Source organism: Dama dama, chromosome 12 (genome assembly GCF_033118175.1).
Source record: "Dama dama isolate Ldn47 chromosome 12, ASM3311817v1, whole genome shotgun sequence".
Taxonomy (NCBI): domain Eukaryota; kingdom Metazoa; phylum Chordata; class Mammalia; order Artiodactyla; family Cervidae; genus Dama; species Dama dama.
Genome location: NC_083692.1, coordinates 33,356,814 through 33,378,288, shown reverse-complemented (window position 1 = coordinate 33,378,288; position 21,475 = coordinate 33,356,814). Strand labels below are relative to the sequence as shown.

The 21,475-nt window shown below is 37.4% G+C and overlaps 1 protein-coding gene across 2 annotated transcripts in view; it reads left to right on the top strand.

Moving 5' to 3' along the window:
• Positions 1-363: 363 nt before the first annotated feature.
• The window catches only part of NAA30 (N-alpha-acetyltransferase 30, NatC catalytic subunit), a 28,726-nt gene continuing 7,614 nt past the window's right edge, over positions 364-21,475 (top strand). Inside the window, exons 1-5 of one of the 2 annotated variants that reach the window (XM_061156968.1) lie at positions 364-517; positions 793-1,561; positions 6,313-6,436; positions 8,549-8,604; positions 17,810-21,238. In XM_061156968.1, the coding sequence (XP_061012951.1) occupies positions 794-1,561; positions 6,313-6,436; positions 8,549-8,604; positions 17,810-17,947 (1,086 nt within the window). In that variant the 5' untranslated portion in view covers positions 364-517; position 793 and the 3' untranslated portion in view covers positions 17,948-21,238. Of the gene's footprint in view, positions 518-792; positions 1,562-6,312; positions 6,437-8,548; positions 8,605-17,809; positions 21,239-21,475 lie in introns of those variants that run through there. The other variant, XM_061156969.1, reaches the window with a different exon arrangement.

Below are 21,475 nucleotides of genomic sequence, written 5' to 3'. Positions count from 1 at the left end.
TAGTACAGCTGAGGAAAAGCATTTTTAGGAGACTGGTCCAAGGCCGGGGGAGCAGGCCCAGAGCGGGCGGGCTTTGCGGCAGCTTCGTGGGAGCGCCTGTCTGGCCCATCCTTCCCGGGCTCCGAGCTGCAAGGTCGGAGGGCCGAGCAGCCCGCCAGGCCGAAGATAGTGGGTTAAGGGCTGGTGACTCCCAAGCCCTCTGCAACTTCCCTGCCCTACAGCCCCACCCACCAGCACGCAGCCGCCACGGGGCCGCGGGAGACACCTTCGCCCCTCCCCTTCACAGGTCACCTCCCTCCACGCCCCCTTCCCTCGGCCCGGCAGCCGGCAGGCGGGGAAGTGTCGTAAAGCCAGGCCCAGGAAACTTTACCCGGGGTAACAGCCGAGGCGCTTTACGGCGACGGCGGCTGAGGGTGAGCCTTGGCGGCGGCGGCGGAGGCAGCCGCGGCGGCGAGGGAGGCGGCGGCGGCTGAGGGGGAAGAGGAGTGGCGGCAGTGGCGGCGGGGACCTGTGCGGGGTGAGCCGCGCGGAGGGGACGGGGAGGGGCCGCGGGTGACAGGGCTGGCGGCTGGGCGCGGGCGGACGGGGACGGTGGCCGGCTGAGCAGCTGGGCGGCGCTGAAGAGACGGGCGGGGGGTGGCGCGTAACTGGGGGGCCAGCTCTGTTAGGGACGGTTTCTGCCTTTGTTTCCCCCCCCCCCCCCCTCCCGCCGCCCCCTGCCCTCGGCTTCCTCTGCTCCGCGCTCGTCCCCCGGGTCTCATGGCCCCTCCTCTCGGTCTGTGTCGCCTCTAGGATGGCGGAGGTACCGCCTGGGCCTAGCAGCCTCCTCCCACCACCAGCACCTCCGGCCTCGGCGGCGGCCGAGCCCCACTGTCCTTTCTCGGCGGGGGCCGCCCTCGCCTGCTGCAGCGAGGACGAGGAGGACGACGAGGAGCACGAAGGCGGCGGCTGCGGCGGGAGCCCGGCGGGCGGCGAGGCGGCGGCCAAGGGGCATCCGTGCCTCCGCTGCCCTCCGCCGCCGCAGGAGCAGCTGCAGCTCAACGGATTGATCAACCCCGAACTGCGGCACCTCCGGGCGGCCGCCTCCTCCCTCAAGAGCAAGGTTTTGAGCTCGGCCGAGGCGGCCACGATCGCGGCCACCCCCGACGGGGGCCCCAGAGCGACTGCAACAAAAGGAGCCGGGATACACTCGGGCGAGAGCCCCCCTCACTGCCTCCCCAGTAATGCAAGAACTGCGCTCCCCAGCCCGGCAGAGGCAGCGGCGGCGAGCGATCCCGCGGCGGCCCGCAATGGACTGGCGGAGGGCGCGGAGCAGGAGGAGGAGGAGGAAGACGAGCAGGTGCGGCTGCTGGCTTCATCCCTGACCGCAGGCTGCAGTTTAAGGAGCCCCTCAGGCCGGGAGGTTGAGCCGGGGGAGGATCGGACGATACGTTACGTCCGATATGAATCCGAGCTACAAATGCCCGATATCATGAGACTGATCACCAAAGATCTGTCTGAACCCTACTCCATATATACCTATAGATATTTTATCCACAACTGGCCACAGCTGTGCTTCTTGGTAAGTGGATGGAATGAAAAACGGGTGAACCCGGCAGAGATCAAGGCCGTGCGGGGCACGGAGTGTGAGGGCTGGAATGTCAATGTATGTATTCTGCATTTCATAGTATGATACATGATGCAAAGTGCGTGTATACGCTCCTACGTATTTAATGAAACCGTATGAAAGGTAAGACTTGGTGATCCGGGTCAACTTGATACTGATGTAAATGCAGTAAGCTAGTATGATGCATGTTGGGGGTCTCGTATCCTGTTTACACTAGCTTATCATCATGTTTAACCGTCTTTAATTATCCTCCCTCATCCTCAAAGCACTTTGCAATCATTTAATTTGCGCATGGTTCTGTTCAGATACAGGCATTATTAATCTCTCAATTACAGCCATAATCAGGGAAGAGTGTATGCATAAACATGTTTTGGTGAACATGATTGTCGGTAAACTTGCTGTGGCCACATTGGAGAATTAAATCTTACAAGCATATTCCGTAATTATGGAGATTGTTTCCTTTTACTTCAACAGGACAATTAGCAGTTGTAGCCAGCCTGCTTTCTGGTGCAGAGTTGCAGAAGGCGATACTAACACTTCTGGTGGTTGAAAAAGACTCCTGAAACTTGAGCAAAATACCCTTTTCGGGAGTGTAGGAAACTAAGTGTGAAATTGTTACTAATCTATAATTTTTTTTTTAAGAAGTTGGTCACAAGTATGTCTAAATGCTAGTACTAATGCTGGCTTGTGTGAAATATAATTGACAAATTTTTTACTTACATCTGAGTAAGAAAGAATTGGCTTACCAAACAAGCTGAATATGTATATGTATTTTAACTTACATAGTACTGGTAGTACCAATAGTTTCCCAATAATATTGACCAATTTCAGTCTGTATGAAATCTTTCACCTAAATATCGACTACAGGTATGTGCTTTGTATCATGTGCTCACAGCATGTTGTTTCCATTGAATTTTATTGAAGAAAGGCAACATGCTTTTAATGAGTGTTTTATGATATGTGAAGGGAAAAGCCACTACCATTATTTATTGTTTAGAATTGACTTACTTTCACTTGTTAATTCCTTGTAAAATGCTCTGACCACACTTTAGAAATCTGTCTTTTTGATTCCGTAGCTTGGTGGTAATCTGAAAATGTAACCTCTGTATTGTTGTAATGGTAGTTGTGCTGTTTTCTGCATTCACTTCGCTAAATTTCAGTTTAGTATGTTTGTTTAAGCTGGGAGCTATTTTATATTCTACAAAGCTACTCGTACAGGATTCTAACTGTTGCATCAAAGTAGAAGTTCTAAGGCATGTCTGTGTCAATGAATATGGGAAAATGGTTTTCATAACATCATAAATGTCATTATCAAATCCCATTATAAGTGCTAAAGATTGTAGATTGATTGTAATTAACTCACAAAAGCATACAGTTTAGTCACACTTTAAATTGAAATGGTGTGTGTGTGTATTTTTGTTAATTCCAGAAGATAGTTGTGTATGTGTGATAGTCAACTTTTGAGTTCTGGTATTACCTCAACTTGTCTGCCATTTTAGACTGATAAACTGAATGTTAGTAAACTTTAGTTTGATTATACATACACTCCTCCCAGTTCACCAGCTAATTGAACTTTAACCCTTAATAGCTAATTTGTTTAACATTAAATTCTGACTATGTAGAAATAGTGATATACACAGTAGTTGACCTGTAAGATTTACTAATGCAAGTGTGAAACTGGAGTATTGAACATAAAGCAATGATTAAACAGTCAGACCATTTGGAACTGGGGCCTTTATATTGGAATTAAAAATTTTTTAATTTCTCATGAGAACTAACTTAAAACAAGTATAAATGTATGTTTATTTCAAGTCATACCATTTAAAAACTATAAAGGATCCCAGATATAATCTAAGTTCAGCCTCTTTTTTTTTTTTTTTTTTTAATGAAAAAAATGAAAGACCAGAGAGACTTGAAATGTTCAAGTCTCCAGATAGTTTGTGTCCAGAGATATAAAGCTGGAACCCAGGTCTCCTGGCCTCTCATAATGAAAACAGCTAAGAACTTGAGAAATGACACACTCTTTTGACTAATTCAGCCAAGATCCTGTGTCCTAAGTTATGCTTCGCCAAGGAATAGTTGTCCTTGCGAACATCAATCTCAAGAGACTAGAAGTCTCCAGAATATTCCTGGTTTCCTTAAGTAACCTGCAGTGGATCAAATGGAGTATGTAAGGTTGTTCCTTAGAAAATCACCAATCCTTTACCATATTTGACTAACAAAAATGATGGTTTTTAATGATTTTCCCAATAATTATAACGTGAAAGTATGGTACTGTACAAATAGGAGGCACTATCATTTTCTCTTTTCTTAGCTAATTTACCTCTCTTTTGAGTTCATGGTATTTTCAGTTGTTGGTGCCTTTTTGAACTTCTTACCAGTGGTATTCTATAGTACTTCTGTTATTTGTTCTAAATTTAAGTTTCCAGCTTCTTCTATTTTGCTGTTTGTGGTATTCTGGAATTTGGGAATCTATTTCACACAACTTATGTTTTTCAAGTTCCATAGATTGATAAGCATTTGACGTTTTAGAGTTAAATTTTAATCTTGCCTGGAATTTTTTCAGTTCTCATCCTTGAAAAAAATGAACACATTTTAATAGCAAGAGTTTCAAATGTAGATACAAAGCTTTTTTTCTGGAAAAATTGACATGCAGTTTATTGATTTTTGTGTGTATATTCATCAACAGTTTGTCAGGAGAAAAGACAGCATTAACTTTCCTCAGTACCAACATCTTATTAGTAACTATGTATCATATATTGGACTTTTATTTTTAAATGATGTTTACAGTTTGATTTTTTTTCCCTTCAGATTCTTGATTCGTAAGAAATCAACCTAGCCCAAGAGTGAACTCATATGATAGATACTTTGCTAGTTACTTTCTTGGTCAGAGGACAAAGAAGATTTGTTTGAAATGGCTATCCAGTTTGAAAGTATTGTCTAGTTGTGTGCTAGTGGTTTTAATTTTTCCTCTTTTGAATGGTTTATTAACTGTGAAATCTAAGTGTCCTACAATTTTGTATCATAGATTTGTGTAGATTTCCATTTCCCCTAGCTTATGAGGTCAGGCCAAATTTTCTTTAATGTACCATCTCATCTCTGACATATACAGACAGACACCACACACACATATATTTGAAGTAAGTTTTATCCAAGTCAGAAAATGCTGTTCAAACAGGCAACTTTTGTATATATTTCAGTATTTAGTACAGAAAAAAGTTTTATTTTCCAAAAGAATTTTGAAAGAGCCAAATTGATTTATCATGAATAAAAATAGCAATAACAATTTTAGAGGTTTACTGGCCCCAAGTAATTTTGGATTGTGTTGATAAAACAGAAATGAATTAATGTGAATTGTTGAATTTAATATTCTTTCAAAGTAAATCAGCTGCAATTAAAATAAATCAACTACTTCAATTAAATAAATAAAATTGATACCCCTTCAAAAGAATTTTTCTGATCTAGTTTAGGCTTGCGTGAAATGGATTAGAATTATCTTGCCTAAAGATTTCTCCGCAGTTGGAGAAAAGGCTTTTTAATCAATTTACAGAATGATGAACTAAAAACAAGTCATAACAAATTCAAGATAAAAGAAGTATTAAGTATATGTTGGGCTTTGCTTATTGATTTTTTTTTTAACCCATTCCTGGTTTTTGTTGTTGCAATCATTTCTGAAAAATTAATTTTATTTAGAGATGATTTGAAACTTTCATTTTTTATTAAAACGAGGGCTATTTATATTAGCACAGTATTTCTATCTGACATATTAAACAATTGGATCTGTTGCCCTTTTACATTTACCAAAATATAGTATTTAACTGGAACTTCTTGTCAGGGATGGAATGCTGGAAAAGCATGTTTTCATTGGTGATACTGGCACTTTTAGTGAGAATGGAGGCTGATTAGCTTTTATTTAATATATAATCTCTGTCTGGAAGACTGTACATTTTTATTGAAATAGGAAGCTCTGTAAAAATTAAGCTTTTACTTTAATATGAAACTTTGAGTTTCAGATATTCTATGAGCTTTACGGTAATGACTCACACTGTCAGGAGAGTCCTAAAAATGAGACCATCATATATCTAGTTTTTATAGTCCCTCAATAACAAAACTGCTGAGTAGGATCTAGGGGAATACCTTAAAAACAATCCTTTTTCTGAAAATCTTTTAGGTTTTTTATTTTCCTAATCAAAATCTAACTCTTCTATTCAGGTATGAATGCCTTCTATCTGTCCTTTGCTAAAACTTCATCATGATTAAATATAAATTTGTTGTATAAATTTGTTGATAAGTTTCACACTATAATATCTAATGAAAAGACTTTTTCTTAAAAAAATTATTTTCAGGTCTCCTCTTTCTCAAATCTTAAACATATAGGTCTTTATTGCAACTGACTATAAGTGCCTCTTATAAAGTACTTGAATGTTTATCATGTGGAAATTTATATTCACCCTATATAATGATAGGCTTTAATAATGAGTGTAAGAAATTCATGTTGTAAAGAATGTAGAAAGATTTTGAAACTAGAACATTTGAAGGAGTTCTGGGATTTAGATTTCTGAAATTTCTGTGGTTGCTGTCGCTAAAATTCTCATTATTTCTTCCTCCTCCAAAAACACTGACCAGTGGTTGGTTGCTCTTTTCCTGGGTAATTGTGCAGTACTTAATGGCAATGTATTCTTTGTAACTGTTTGTTTATTTTTAAGGCCATGGTAGGGGAGGAGTGTGTAGGTGCCATCGTTTGCAAGTTGGATATGCACAAAAAGATGTTCCGCAGAGGTTATATAGCCATGTTAGCCGTGGATTCCAAATACAGGAGAAATGGCATTGGTAAGAAAAATATTATGTCAAAAAAAGAATGCCTAAATTATTTTCATTTTTTTAAGAAGCAGATGACTTAAATGTAAATAGTATGTAGAAATGAGCATGAAGCTGAGAGAAGACTATTGATTGCTTTTGTTTCAAAATATTTTCAAAATGTTTTTAAAATGAATTGTTTCCTTTATTACTGTTTAATTATTTTGAGAGATTATCTTTCTAACAATTACTAGGTGATCAGTTTTCACCTCCAAACATTTTTTTGGTCACATTCAAACTGTATTGTATTGAGTTCTACAGTTATTAATAGCATTATTAGGGTGCTTGATAACAGTGCTTAAGTCTGTACTTGGGTTATGGGTTCAACGGTCTTCAATCAAGGCAACATTATGGAGAAATTACCATTATTTCGTACTAATCACCAGACATTATATTAGCAATTCGGGGAGGTCCAGAAGAAAGCAGAATTGTTTATTACTGCTATTCCCAAACTTCCTGGGCTACCTTTCCTGGTATTTTCAGTTAATCTTATACTCATGGTTTATAATGGTCATTAGAATCATCTGGGTGGTTTACAAACAAATGCTTAGGCCCCTTCCCTTAAGAATCTTGTTTGTCCTGTTAGAAGTAGGGCTGAAATTTCCCCAGGTGTCTATGTTGTCAGCCACTTAAGAACCACTGTCCTAGAGTCTCAGACCTACTGACTTTGTTCAAAAATGTAGGAGCAGGTGGACAAGCGCTTGTCTTACCATGGCAAATTCTGAAATGTTCTGAAGCTAAGTAAGCATTCATGAAATAAGATTTGATGCCTGTGCGTGCATGCTAAGTTGCTTCAGTAATTTCAACTCTTTGCAATCCCATGGACTGTAGCCTGCCAGGCTCCTCTGTCCATGGCATTCTCCAGACAAGAATACTGGAGTGGGTTGCCATTCCCTTATCCATGAGATCTTCCCCACCCAGGGATTGAACCCAGATCTCCTGCATTGCAGGCAGATTCTTTACCACTGAACCACCAGTATGTAATTACTAGTACCTTTGTCACTGACAGTTTTGTTTTTTTAAGCTGCTTATGAGTGAAAGTGAAGTCGCTCAGTCGTGTCTGACTCTTTGCGACCCTGTGGATTGTAGCCCACCAGGCTCCTCCGTCCATGGGATTCTCCAGGCAAGGATACTGGAGTGGGTTGCCTTTTCCTTCTCCAGGGATCTTCCCTACCCAGGGATTGAACCCAGGTCTCCCACATTGCAGGCAGACACTTTAACCTCTGAGCCACTATATGAGTGGCTCTGTTCAATTTAAGACTGGTTTGCACAGCCTGAGATGTCATTATGATTAGGTTTACTTAATACATAATAGGTTTAACCAACTTTTCTTACAGTGTTACAGTTTGCCACTAAGATTTTTAATGAATTGGGCTTATTGTATAAGCCAAGTTTGCGTCTTTGATGTATTAACAAGAGCTGATAAGGATTCATGGCAAATGATAGGCAAATTGTCTGGCTACTTCAGAGGGCAGAAGCCAGTGCCTTGAGGATTGCATCTTGGCCCTTGAACATGTTTTGTATGGCCCATATAATGGGTGCTTGCTTGTGTACATGATTTGAAAATTTAAGGGAGTTCCTATAAAATTTGGATTCCTTCTCTTAAAATTAGATCTGGCATTTGTTTTCCTTTTAATGTACTAAGTATATCTGCTCTAAACTAGAATATAGACACAGCACTGAAACCATCTGGTGTGCCCAGGCATACTATAGTGCCCACACTATAAGGTTTGTAGGAACTAACCCAGTATCTTGGGCCCACTTTGGGTCACAGCAGTTCTTGTATGGTCTTTGGCAAGATTGGTTTAGAGGTCACGCAGTGAGTTCTTGCCAGCTGAAGGAGTTCCTGGGTTGTTCTGGCCGTATCTTGCCTTTTTCTTGGAATAAACTAGCATTTACCTCTGAGAAAAGGATATATATCAGGAGCTAGGTCTTTCAAAAGGAAACTTATTGCTATGCATAGTTTCTGTTGGGCCTCTCAGAATTATAAATATTATAATATATAATGTAAGTCATAAATAATTTAGGTATCTGTAAGAAACTAATTACATTTTTACTTCATTAATACTCAGCTCTGTATTCTAGGTACTAACTTGGTTAAGAAAGCTATATATGCTATGGTTGAAGGAGACTGTGATGAGGTAAGTCTTCCTAAATGTTTAAGACCTTTTGTCCTGGGCTATATTCTACGGGGTATTTATATAAGTATCCCAAGTAAATCATACTGTAATTTCATTGCAGACTATTATTATATAAATATAACTTGTGCTGAAAATTATATTCCATTTAATTTGAACTATAAATTCCATTTATAGAACTTTGATCTATAACAAATTTTAAGATGATAATAGGAGCTAAAATTTAAAGTCAATATATAAAGGTAAAATTTTAGATATTTTCAATAAATAATTGGTATTCAGAACTCCAATTTGTTATCAGTCAAATCATTTAAGGTAGTTCTTATTATAAACTTTATTGTAATGTACTTGCATATTGGCCTTGGTTTCTCTCTAAATAATAATTTTTTTTCCCCTGTGGGTCAGCGATCAGCCAATATGAAAAACATTTCACATTTGAAAAAGCTTTCAGCATTAAATAATAAGGCTGGAGGGGGGAAGACGGCCACTTTTTAAATGCAGAACTACCTGTATATTAACATAAAAGCATCTTTTCTCTTCAACTTGTCTGTAAAGCCTTATGTCAGGTAGTTTCTTTGTATGCTGCAGCACTGCGCTTTACATATGGTAGGTTCTCAATAAATAATGGCAATGGTTGGGAATATTAAGATTTACTATTACATAATGTGGAAGGAAATAAGTATAAACTAGGGATGTATGGTTATCTTTAATATAATAGTGGTGACTAAGAAGTACCAGAGTTGTATTGTGCTAGTAATTTTGTGAGTAGTACTTCTAACACTTGTCTTTCTTATTGGAGGGCAAATGTGCCTTAGAGAGTTCTCAAAGTACTTGAAGTTAGGTAATTTTTTTTCTCAGACTGATGCCATTAGGTAACTTATTTTGGTTACTTTTTTTTTCAAGTGGGTTTTTTTGGTACAGAATTTATACACAAAGCATTAACCTTTATATATGTGTGTGTATTTGGGATGCAAAGTCCCCTTTCCCCCCCATCTCTTCAACTCTTCATCGTTCTACTTGGAGCTACTATTCATCTTGCAATTTGCATCTTCCCGTTTTTTAAGCACACTTGAAATATTCACACTTTTTTTTTATACAAATGAAGTCACAAGTTATTACTCTGTAATAACTACTTTTTCCACTTAACAGTATCTCATGAACAGGATTCCGTGTCAGTACAGATGGACTGCACAGTTACTATTCTCACACTGCTTGTCCACTTTTTAGTTTGTAGCCTGACAGATCCCATTAGATGGTGGTTGTATCAGAAGGCCTACAAACATTGGACAGCACAGGGAAGTCATCCTGGGATTTACGGATATTTAATTATTTTACCCCAAATAAGAAAATTCACACATGATGAAGGATCTCATATTCACAGCTTTTAATCACAAAAAGTAATAGGTGCCATAACCCTGATTATTTACATCACTGGTAACTAAAATATGAGTATAAAATTAAGTATAAATTTTTTCATGAATGTAGGTCTAATATGGACTATAGCTATGTTGGCTTAGATGGTTCATCAAGAAGAGAAGTTGGGCTTCACAAAAGCTGTTCAACAGTTTGTATAAATCTTTGGGATGAAAAGACCATGTTTTGCTCCTTTACTGAGTAATGTGGTTCCCAGTGAACAGAGATGTTATAAGGAGGGAGTATTATGTTCCTTATGAACAGCTGTTTCTGATTTATCCTAGTTCTACCTGTGAGATAGGTAGTATGCTTTATCTTAGCTGATCAGATGTTTAAATAGTATTAGTTTTTCTTTGAAAGTTCTGAGGAATGATGAGATTTTGGTTATACTGTTGTAGTTTCAAGGTTAAGTCCTGAATTAGTGATACATTTTATGGTAGAACTATTCACTGTGAGCCTAGGGTTCTAACTCTGATTTATTTTTCTTACTCTTGAAGCAATGGGTTTTACTCAGTCTTAGAATGAAATGGGAATAGTTCCATGAACTAACTTCTGTTGTATGATTTTTGCATTTTAAATAGCTCTGCTTCTGGTTTAGGGTACTCTTCTATGGCTTAAAAAGATTGGTTATCTGTGTCCCATATTGTCCAGATAAAGAATTTGCTGTAGAAAGGGACAGAACTCTTGTTTACTCTTTATTAGGCTTTCCCTTCCCCTTTCATTCAGTTTTAAACCACATAAGCAGCAAACTCTTATATCACTTTTTCCATTCTAACTTTTGATGGTAGTGTGTTTGTTGGTTCTACTTCCTTATATTACCATTTCATCCTGTTTGGTTTGGTTTTTTCCCCTCCACTCCAGTGTAACTACTTTGTATTTGCTAGACCCAGTAGTTTCTTGGTCTTCCTCTGCTTATTAAAAAACGTCTCAGTCTTTTAAAACCCAACTCAAACATCAACAACTTCTTTTAAGTTTTCCTTGATCCATTTGGACAGAATCAGTTGGCACCTTCCATGGTTTTTATGACCTCCCTTTCTGTAATACTTACTGTGCTTACGTTTACTTGTTCAGAGTCTGCCTTAGACACTGAGAGCAGAGATACCATTTCTTATTTACTGCTGTATTTTTAATGCTTAGTATATAGCATTTGTGATAAGAGTACATGGTTCATAAATATTGGTTGAATGATTAGTCCTGTGCTTCACCATCTTATCTATACCTCTTTTGGGGGAGGGGGGAACTTTTGAATTTTGATTTGTGTAATTAGTTTTTAACTTGTCTTTCTGTCTAAGCTTTCTAGCTTTTTCTTATTTTTTTTTGCACATAAAAATATATCTGCAGGGTTAACCAGTTATTAAAATACCTTTTGGTAAAAGCAATTTTATATAAAAATAGTCTTGTATATAATTCATTGTTCAGAGGAAAACTTTGAAACTATAATTTTCCAAGGATACAAGACTATAAAATAACCAATTTGTGATTTTACTTTCATTAGGTTAGGCCAGCCTTCATTTCTCTTAAAGTTAAGAAACTTAAGTGTTAAGAAACTTTGACAAATTACCAGAAAGACATTTGGGAAGGGTTTTAAATTACATTTTCTACTACATAGGTTGTGCTGCTATTTTTTTATTCTTAGAGATTTTTTAATCTATGAGCCTATTAAGAGAAATACATTTGGAAATCTCTATGAAGCTTTATTGTACACATCCAGTCAATTTTTACTTTCCTTCTGTTTGCAGAATTTATGACCTTGAGTCATGTTGCTTTTGGCTGCCACTTGTCGTTTTAAGATAAATTCAGAGTAAATTAAACTGAGGTTAGTTGAAATGTAGATCTGTACATTTCACAGTTGAAATGTAAATCATGCTTTTGCCCAAATTACAATATTACCCTTCTGGTCTGATAGATCTTTCCATTTTGCCATTCTATGACTTTCCTAACTGTTTATATCAGAATTAGACATGTTTAAACAGTCTAAGGAAAGATTTTTTTCATTTTCTGTATATTTGGAGCTGACTAAAAAGTTATAGCATCAAAAAAAAAAAGAAACAGGTAGATTCATTACTTCACAAACAAGAAATGCATTATGTATGTTGCTAATCTGGCTTGAATTTGGTTACTTCCTTATGTGCTCTGGCTGCCAAATGTTTAGTAGCTACTAGGACAAGCTTCTTTGGTTTGGTTTTACATTAGGGGAAATAATAAGAGTATATACAGATAATATATATGAATTTTCTTGTGTACCTAAAATAATGAACCCACATGTGGCCATTTACTTTTATGCACTTTTAAATTTTTTAGATTTATGGTATGGTTACCATCATATTAATATTCAGAACTAACTCATAAATGATGAAAATATATTGGAATCAAAATTTCTTAATGGAGTTTAGGAGTGCAGTGTGTTAGTTGACCAACATCTTATTTCCTCCTTTCCCCAGCCCCTGGCAGCCACTGTCCTACACTCTCTTCTATTAAGTTTGACTGCATTAGTTTATACATAAAAGCAAGCTCATGAAGTATTCACCTTTCTGTTTTGACAATTCACTTAGGGCAGTGGCTTCTAGGTTTACCCATGGGTGTCCCACTGGCACGGTTTCAGTTTTTAAGGCCAAAATGTATTCTGTGTGCGTGTGTAAGATATATGCCCTCCAGGTTCACGTGTGTGTGTGTGTGTGTGTAAGATATATGCCCTCCAGCTTCACTCATGTGTGTGTGTGTGTGTGTAAGATATATGCCCTCCAGCTTCACCCGTGTGTGTGTGTGTGTGTAAGATATATGCCCTCCAGCTTCACTCGTGTGTGTGTGTGTAAGATATATGCCCTCCAGCTTCACCCGTATGTGTGTGTGTGTAAGATATATGCCCTCCAGCTTCACCCGTGTGTGTGTATAAGATATATACCCTCCAGCTTCACCCGTGTGTGTGTATAAGATATATGCCATCCAGCTTCACCCGTGTGTGTGTGTGTATGTAAGATATATGCCCTCCAGCTTCATCCGTGTGTGTGTATAAGATATATGCCATCCAGCTTCACCCGTGTGTGTGTGTGTGTGTGTGTGTAAGATATATGCCCTCCAGCTTCGCCCGTGTGTGTGTGTGTGTGTGTGTGTGTAAGATATATGCCCTCCAGCTTCACCCGTGTGTGTGTGTAAGATATATTCCTATATGCCTTCCAGGTTCACCCATGGTTGTCCCACTGGCAGGATTTCTGTTTTTAAGGCCAAAAAAGTAGTCTGTGTGTCTGTGTGTAAGATACAGCCAACTTTTTCTTTACCCATTTGTTAGATGTTTAAGTTGTTTCCTTATTTTAGAAATTGTGATAATGCCATCATGAACATGGGAACCTTTTTGAGGTCCTGATTTTACTTCCTTTGGTAATATACCCAGAAGGGTGATTGCTGAATTGTGTGATGGTTCTTTTTTAAATTTTTTGAGGAACTGGCACACTCTTTTCTATAATGACTGTAGCAGTTTACATTCCCACCAACAGTGGCTGAATTACTTAAGTAACCAATAATAAACCTGTTACATGTTAACAAAATAACATACATTTTATGGTAATGTACGAGATGACTTAAGTTTTTTGTGTTCAATAATTATATGTTCAACATTTTTAGTTTTTTCACTGGAAACATAGTTTATCTATGAGGCAGAGGCTGCCAGGTGAAGAGCAGAGTAAAATGGAATTATTTAAACTAGAAGGATTTTTGATTGAGTAGTTTGGCCTAGTTAAAGAACTGGATATGAGAAGCCTGAGTTCTAGATACATCTTCTATCAGTATAGTTGTGTAGGAAGGTCATTTAACTTTTCATAATCTGTCTCTTTGTCTCTGCAGTGTGATGGTAAAGGGATGTGATCTAAAAGGGATGTTATGAAGAGAATAGAATTGTTTATTCAGCCCTGCCTCCAGGACTCCTAGCCAGTAGTTTTAAAAAAGTCTTTCTAAACTGTAATGGTTTGGCTCATCCTGACGGTGGTTTGTTCCTGAGAGAATCTGTAGAACTTCACTGTAACCCTTTTTTTCTGTTCAGTAGAATTCAACTTGGTCAAGTTTCTTTAACATTAAAATAACCTTTGGCTTCCTATGTAGTATTCCCATGATGCAGACTAGATAATTTTATAGAAAATTTCCAATATAAGCCCAAATTCTGTTTTTGTGTATTTATAAAACTCGCTAATTAAGTGTTACAAAGTAGTTACTTTTTTGTGGAATTTTCTGTTGTGTCAAATAATACATGATTTCTTTGTTCATAGAATGTGAGGGTGCTGAGAGAATCTTTTCATTTTAATCAAGGTGTTAGTCCTCTGTGTAATGTTTTGTTATAAATTGGGCTTTATTTTATTAATCTGTTAGAATGCTAACAAACCTGAATTCAGCTCTTAAGTTATACCTCAAGTGTGTATTTATGTAGTTAGCCTCAGCTGTTTTGAATATTTTAGATTGCTAAGTATTAATGAATATGAACTTGGATTCCCTTCATTATGTAGACCTCCCATTTGCTGCTTTGTTTTACTTTTGGAAACAATCAGAGTTACAGAAAAGTGGATACTATTAAGTTCTAGTTCACATTTTCAGTCTGGGGTCTATTTTTGTTCTACTGGTGACCTTGAGTTTCATTCTCTTATAAGTTAGAGATACATCTATTTCATAGGGTTCTTGAAGACAATCACGTTATGTCAGATGCATGTAATATGACATAATGCATGTGAAATGCTTCATGTAGCACTTAGCCTTCAATAAATAGTATTTTTTTTAAACTGTCACTCTCCTTTTCATTTCTGTGAAATCAGTTCTGAGTTGTTGCAGTTTTATTGCTTCTCATATTAATTGTTTTGATTTAACATTTTAGCTGTAATTAGGTGCTGGCCTGAAACAGAATTATAGGGATTACTCAAGAGAATAGTTCAAAATTGGTAAATTGCATTATCCATACAGGAGTGTTCCAAACGGAGGATGGCATACATCACTGATGGCATATATCACTGGCATACATCACTGTTAAATTATAGTATTTTAAGAGCAAAGAGTAATTGTTGACTTCTTCTCACCTTAAACCAGTTTGCTTGCTATATAACTTTTATTTAAGGCCTTCTTAGGAACATCTTCCCTTGATCCTGAACCGTGAATTGCTTGTTTTTGGATCTTTTTAGAATTTGGATTTAGTGTGTGATTTGCCTTCATGAGTTTTTTTGCATAGGTAATTGCCTCAAGATAATACTTTTTCTTAAAGTACTCTGGTCATTTAAAAGCTTGACAGCAAAAAAAAAAAGTAATAAAAGCTTGACAGCACATTTGTTTGTTTCATGTTTGTGTAATATATGTAATATAATGAAAAGTGCTAAGGACGTGTATAATTAACAAATGTTTAGGAGCCTTCCGTGTGTCAGGCAGTATGTTAGGTGCAGACGAGATGGCTGTGAACGAGGTACCCATGATCCCTGTCTTTGTTGAGCTCACCAGCTGGGAAAGATGTCATAGCTCATCAGACACTGGACAAGAGTGCAGGTGAATGAGGAGCAGTGCAGAGTGCTGTGGGAAGTCTGAAGGGAAAGAGATATTCTACCCAGTATGGAAGTGACATGCTAAAGCCAAAAGCAAGAATAGGAGAATGGGAAGAACATTCTTCCAGACAGAGAAAACTGCTTATGTGAAAGGTCTAGGGTGGAAAAACTAATGGTGAGTTCTAAAAACTGCAAATTTAGTGTTGATCATGGTGAGGAAGGGGTGGGGACCTAGAGCACACTTGTGTGTGTGTGCTCAGTTGTGTCCGACTCTTTGCGGCCCCATGGACTGTAGCCCGCCAGGCTCCTCTGTCCCTGGAATTTTCCAGGCAAGAATACTGGAGTGGGTTGCCATTCCCTCTTCTAGAGGATCTTTCCGACCCAGGGATCAAACCTGCCTCTCTTGTGTCTCATGCATTGGCAGGAGGATTCTTTACCACTAGCACCACCTGGGAAGCCCAGTTATTAATAGCAGGATAGGTGGAGGCCATATCTTGATGGATCTTTCAGATCTCTTTAGATTACTGTTAGATTGTGTACCCTTTCTTGAGGACAAAAGGGAGTCAATAAATGGTTTAAGCAGGGGATTAACAAGAGCATCACTCAGAATTTGAGACCTTAAAGCTAGGAGGTAATAGTTGATGGCAGCTTAGACTAGAATGTTATCAATAGGGGCAGAAAGAAGAGGATCAATTTGAGAGAGATTTAAGAGATAAAACTGAAATAGTGCTTGGGAGTGGAGAGGAATGAGGTACAGAGATGACTCCTAGGCTTTAGGTTTGAGGCATTCATGGATGGACATCTTGTTACTGATGTGCAGAACTGTGGAGAAGTTGGTCATGAGTTTTTTGAATATGATGAGTTTTTTCTCATATCTGTTGCTTGAATTCTTGTCAGTTTTTTTTTAATAGCTTGTGATAGAACAGAAATTCATGGGCTTTGCTTGGGCCTTTGTTTAATTATACTCTGCCCTTTTTTTCCACTCTAAACACCAGTGGGTTATGCCATCCCAACAGTAACTGTGGCTCACTGTGTTGATTCTCAGCGAGATAGGTTGAGAATCAATAGAAAGGCAAATAGAGCTATGTATGTAAAAGATACATAGGGAGGATGGGTTAGAGGATACTTTGGTAGAGGAGTATAGAAGTAAAGTAGAAGAACATCACATAATATTCAAAAGTGTCAGGTCTTCATTGTCAGGGCCATTGGTTCAGTAGTATTTAAGAAGACCTAGATAGAAGTTAATAGCAGCAGCAGATAGAAGTTAATACTTGTATTCCTCTGTTAATATTATATTGATATCCATAATGTATGGACAGTGGTTCTCAGAATGTAGTCCTCTTACCAGCAGCATCAACATCACCTGGCAATTTTTTAAAAAATGCAGATCCTTGGGCACCACTCCAAACCTACTCAGAAACTTGAGTTGAGATGCAGTCTGTTTTAACAAATACTCCAGGTACGCTAAGGGTTGGTATCTTTGATCTAGTTTTGGCAAACTTTCTCTGCAAAGGGCCTGATAGTAAATATTATAGGCTTTGCAGACCACAAGTCTCTGGTGCAACTGCTGATATGTGCAGTTATATTGAGAAAGCAGCCAAAAACATTGTGTAGATTGGTGGACATGGCTGTGTTTCAACAAAACTTTACAAAAACAGGCAGTAGGCACATTTGGCCTGAAAAGGTCTTTGCAGACTTTGGTCTTGACTCTAGATAAATGCGGTAATTGTCACCAGGATAAAGAATGACATATTAATAAGAATGTAGGAGTTGGAGGTCAGTTTGAATAGTTTCAAGTACTGGTTTATTTTCTTAAACCTTTGATTGTTGATTTTTTTCTTCATCTTTTTGTCACACTACTTTTCTTTACAAGAAACTAATTCATCATCGTTTTAATATAAAACATATTTCTCATTGCTAAGAATTCCGAAGTGAACTTGTTAGTCGTTCAGTCATGTCTGACTCTCTGATCCCATGAACTGTAGTCCACGAGGCTTCTCTGTACATGGACATTTTACAAAAATCAATAGAAAAGATGATGTTCCCAGTTCTCCCACTTCCCTTGCCCTGAGAGATAATTAACTTTTACAGTTCTGACACTTTTTCTGGATTCTTCCTGTACATCATTAATGTTTATGGCTTTCACCATCAGTTTTAAAAACAATTAAATGTAGTTTGTTTTTCTTAAATATGTGATCATATTGTTTATAAGTGATTTGTCAAATTATGAAATTATAAATTAGTTTCAAATATATAAAATTGTAACTTAGTTTTCTCTTTTTATTTTGAAGGTTGTTTTGGAAACAGAAATAACGAATAAGTCTGCTTTGAAACTTTATGAAAATCTTGGTTTTGTTCGAGATAAGAGGCTGTTCAGATACTATTTAAATGGAGTTGATGCACTGCGACTTAAATTGTGGCTGCGTTGAGAAACTGACATCAAGGAACACCTTTCCAACCATGCAGACTCGACCTTTGCATGCAATGCAATTTGTACAGAATTGCTTTGCAGGTGGATTTAGTGATTTCCATGCAGCTCTTATCTGTCAGTGTCTCATTTGAGTGTCGCACAATATTTGTTGCACTTTGGCATGGCGCATTTCTTCTGAATTAAAAGAGATTGTTTTAAACTTAAAGAGTTCTTTTGGTACCAACAAGATGTGCCAGTTGATAGCCAAGATTTGTTTGTTCATTTGAAAAGTCTGCTGACATTATTTACACAGTGATAATTTTATTGCAGAACCAGGATGTGGAACATGATTTTTGTTCCTTAAAAAAAGCCAATGTAGATTGTAAAAATCTCTGAATATACTAACATTTCACATGAAACCTGCCATAGTTTTTCTGAGGGGGTGGGGGAAAAGCTTCAATTTTAGGTTTTATTTTTTCAATATTAAATTTTCCATTCTTGAATATTGGTACCTCAGTGATTAGTGAATTAAAAAATTGTTACGTAGGGTTGGGTGTGTCTTACAATGAGTAAAGATAACAAATTGCGTCTGCCAGTGCCTGTGTAGATAAGTATATTTGTCTTCATCTCTATAGTTTTTGAATGCATGCTGTCTTTTCCTTTTCTTTAAGGCCTTTGCAAGCAAACTTGTTTTTATTTAAATTCTAAATTTGATAATAAATTATTTCAGATTTTTATAATTTGGATACTTTTTCCAGGTGAGTGACAGAGTGGTTTACTGTAGAAGTCCCTTCTTATCTTACAAGTTAAATCTACTTGGAGTATCTTTAAGAAATGACTCAAAAGGGATGAGAAAAGTTGATGAAGCCGGGAATTGCTGGGTTTTAGATGCACTTTTTTTGAGCGTGAGGGAATTTTTGGAAAAGAATAGAAAAAATTAATGTAAATTGGTATGATTTTATTTAATCAAAATTATTGCTCAGCTGTGAGGAACAGCTTTTACAAAGTAGTTGGAACTTTTTTCCCACTTGGTTTGGATTCACATGCTTCCACTTTAAATGCTTTGCTTTTGGTTCTTGGTGTTGAAAATAAATTTCGAGGTGCACTGTATCTGTTTTAAACTGATTTTATTTTCTTTTCATTTATTTGTGCAAATTCTTGGGGGAACTTTGCTTAGTTCCCAGAAAACAAAAGGGAGACATGGAAATTTTTTTTTGGAATGAGTTCTGTGGGTTTTCTTAATAGCCATCACCATGTTCATTAGTTATATTTTGTTTCAGCCAATCTGTGCAGTGTAATAAATTTTAAAGTTGATTGCTTTCAGTTGAGTTAAGAGACCTGTGATGGATAATTTATTTGACTGGAAAACCTAGGTACCCATTTGAAAAAAAAGATTCATTCTCTGTGAAAAATGTTTTGTAGGAATCTATTGTTTTTTCATTAATTTGCATATGCTTTTCTTCTGCTCTAGAATTTGGTTTGAATTTTATTTTATGGCTATAATTACTGTATTTTTTAAAAACCCTACCTCCACTGACAGTTGGTAAAAGCCCCCTTTCAGGAAAGTTTGTTGCCTTTTTTTTAAAAGGAAAGCTGCTCCTTGCTCAGTGTAGTGTCTTGAAAGTGAACATGGTAACAAGTACTTTTAAAATAAAGATTCATAAATTTGGTGAAAATAAAATCTTCCTGTTGATGGGATCATTTATATTAATAGTTCCTTATTTTTAACGAAAAACTTTTTCTTTCCATTTTGTATTGCTCTTGAAAGTTTAATGGGCAGAATACTTGGTTACATTAAAAATATGAAGACCACACAATACTCAGCTTTCAGGGTGACCGTTTTGAGTATGTTTTTGCTCAAACTTCGTTTGGACTCGAGCACTTAGAGGAATATCAATTATAATGATGCTTCTGTCATTCTTGATATGAAGGGAATTGAACGAAGTATATAGTTAGTACTTTCACTGTCAAATTTTATCTTACCACCTTACGTTTGATTTGCTGGTTCATGGGTAATGATTGTTGATGAACATACATTTGCTTGACTCACTAATAAGGACAGTTCTAAAGTAAATACATGCTTGGTTTTTAGCTCAGCCATTAATTTTTTGGCAGGTTGTCAGTGAAACCATCACTACTGACCTTTTCACCCAGAATTGGCCAATTTTGCTGAATTGACTGTGTGTTTTAATTGGGTATTTTAAACATGAACTTAGCCATGTGACTGAAAAGTCAAATGGTGGTTGTATTGTTTAGCTGGTATATGTTGAATATCATTGTCTACCTTGTATCTTTAATTGGCTGTGTAAAAATTGTTTACTTAAGTGTACTGAAATTTTCCTGTAGCTGATAACCCAGCACCAAAATTAAGTCTCGAAGAAGTATCATCAAATGAATTTTTTATATTGGGCGTTCATCTTTCTTATATAATCGTAAAACGGTTCCATTTGAAATTGATAGAGTGAGTTCACTTGGCTAAAACTGAGCAAAATTGGTGCAACTTTCTTTTAATGGGGTGCTGCCTCTTTAAGACTGACTGTACTATCCACTGACACTGGTTTGGCAGTTGGTACTGCTGAACATTTTTATACATGCTACCGTGAAGCTATATATGTTAGTATTAAAGAAGCTAACGGGTATACTACCATTTTTGATGTGTGGGCTGATTATAATTTCCCTTACATGAGGATGAAACTGCTCTAGAGAAGTCCACAGATCATAAACCAGATAGTAGTTTCGAATCTGAAGCCGGCAAAATTTTAAAAAAAGTTACTATTAAAATACTGGTTTTAGTATTTTCTGCCTCTTCCCCAAAGTACCCTCCCCATTTGCTTGACAAATCTGTGTAAAGTTTGTTTGTCACATGTTTTAACTTTACCTTGCCCTGTGTTATGGTATTGGCTGACATGTATAAGACTGGATGTGTATATTTATTATGGTGTCTAAAAGTCATGAAGTTCATCACTTTCCAGGAGCATAGATAAAAGCAAATTGGTAGTGCATCAGTTACTTTTCAGTGCACCGTGACATCACTAGAATGAGTGCTATATTGTTACAGGGCTTTCAGGTTTGTAAAAACATAACCATAAATTATATGGACGTCAGATATGAGTTGAGTATCTATAAAGTATCACGTGTATCTCAAAATATTGGACTGCTGTTTGATGACTGGATATTGCTGCATAATTTTCTTCTATTGTCCCATATCCTTTTGGAGAGAGAGATTTAATGGGATTTGAAATGTGCAAGCTGTCTCAATAAGATGCAGTCAAATAAAGTATGGTTAAGTTGTGTTTGCATTTTTCTTTTAGATACAGCTGTGTGCATTTTATGTTTGAGTTGTTCTACCTACTAAGAAGTTAAAAAAAAAAAAAAAAAAGGCAAATTATTCTGTTCCCCACTTCCTGCCTTGCATCTAAGAGTTATTTGGAAGAAGTTACATACAATTGTTCTCTCTCTCACTTTGCGTTCTGACAAAGTAAATGTGAAAATAACAACATGAACTTGATTTTCCTAACAGTATTCAAAGTTAGCTCGTATACCAGCT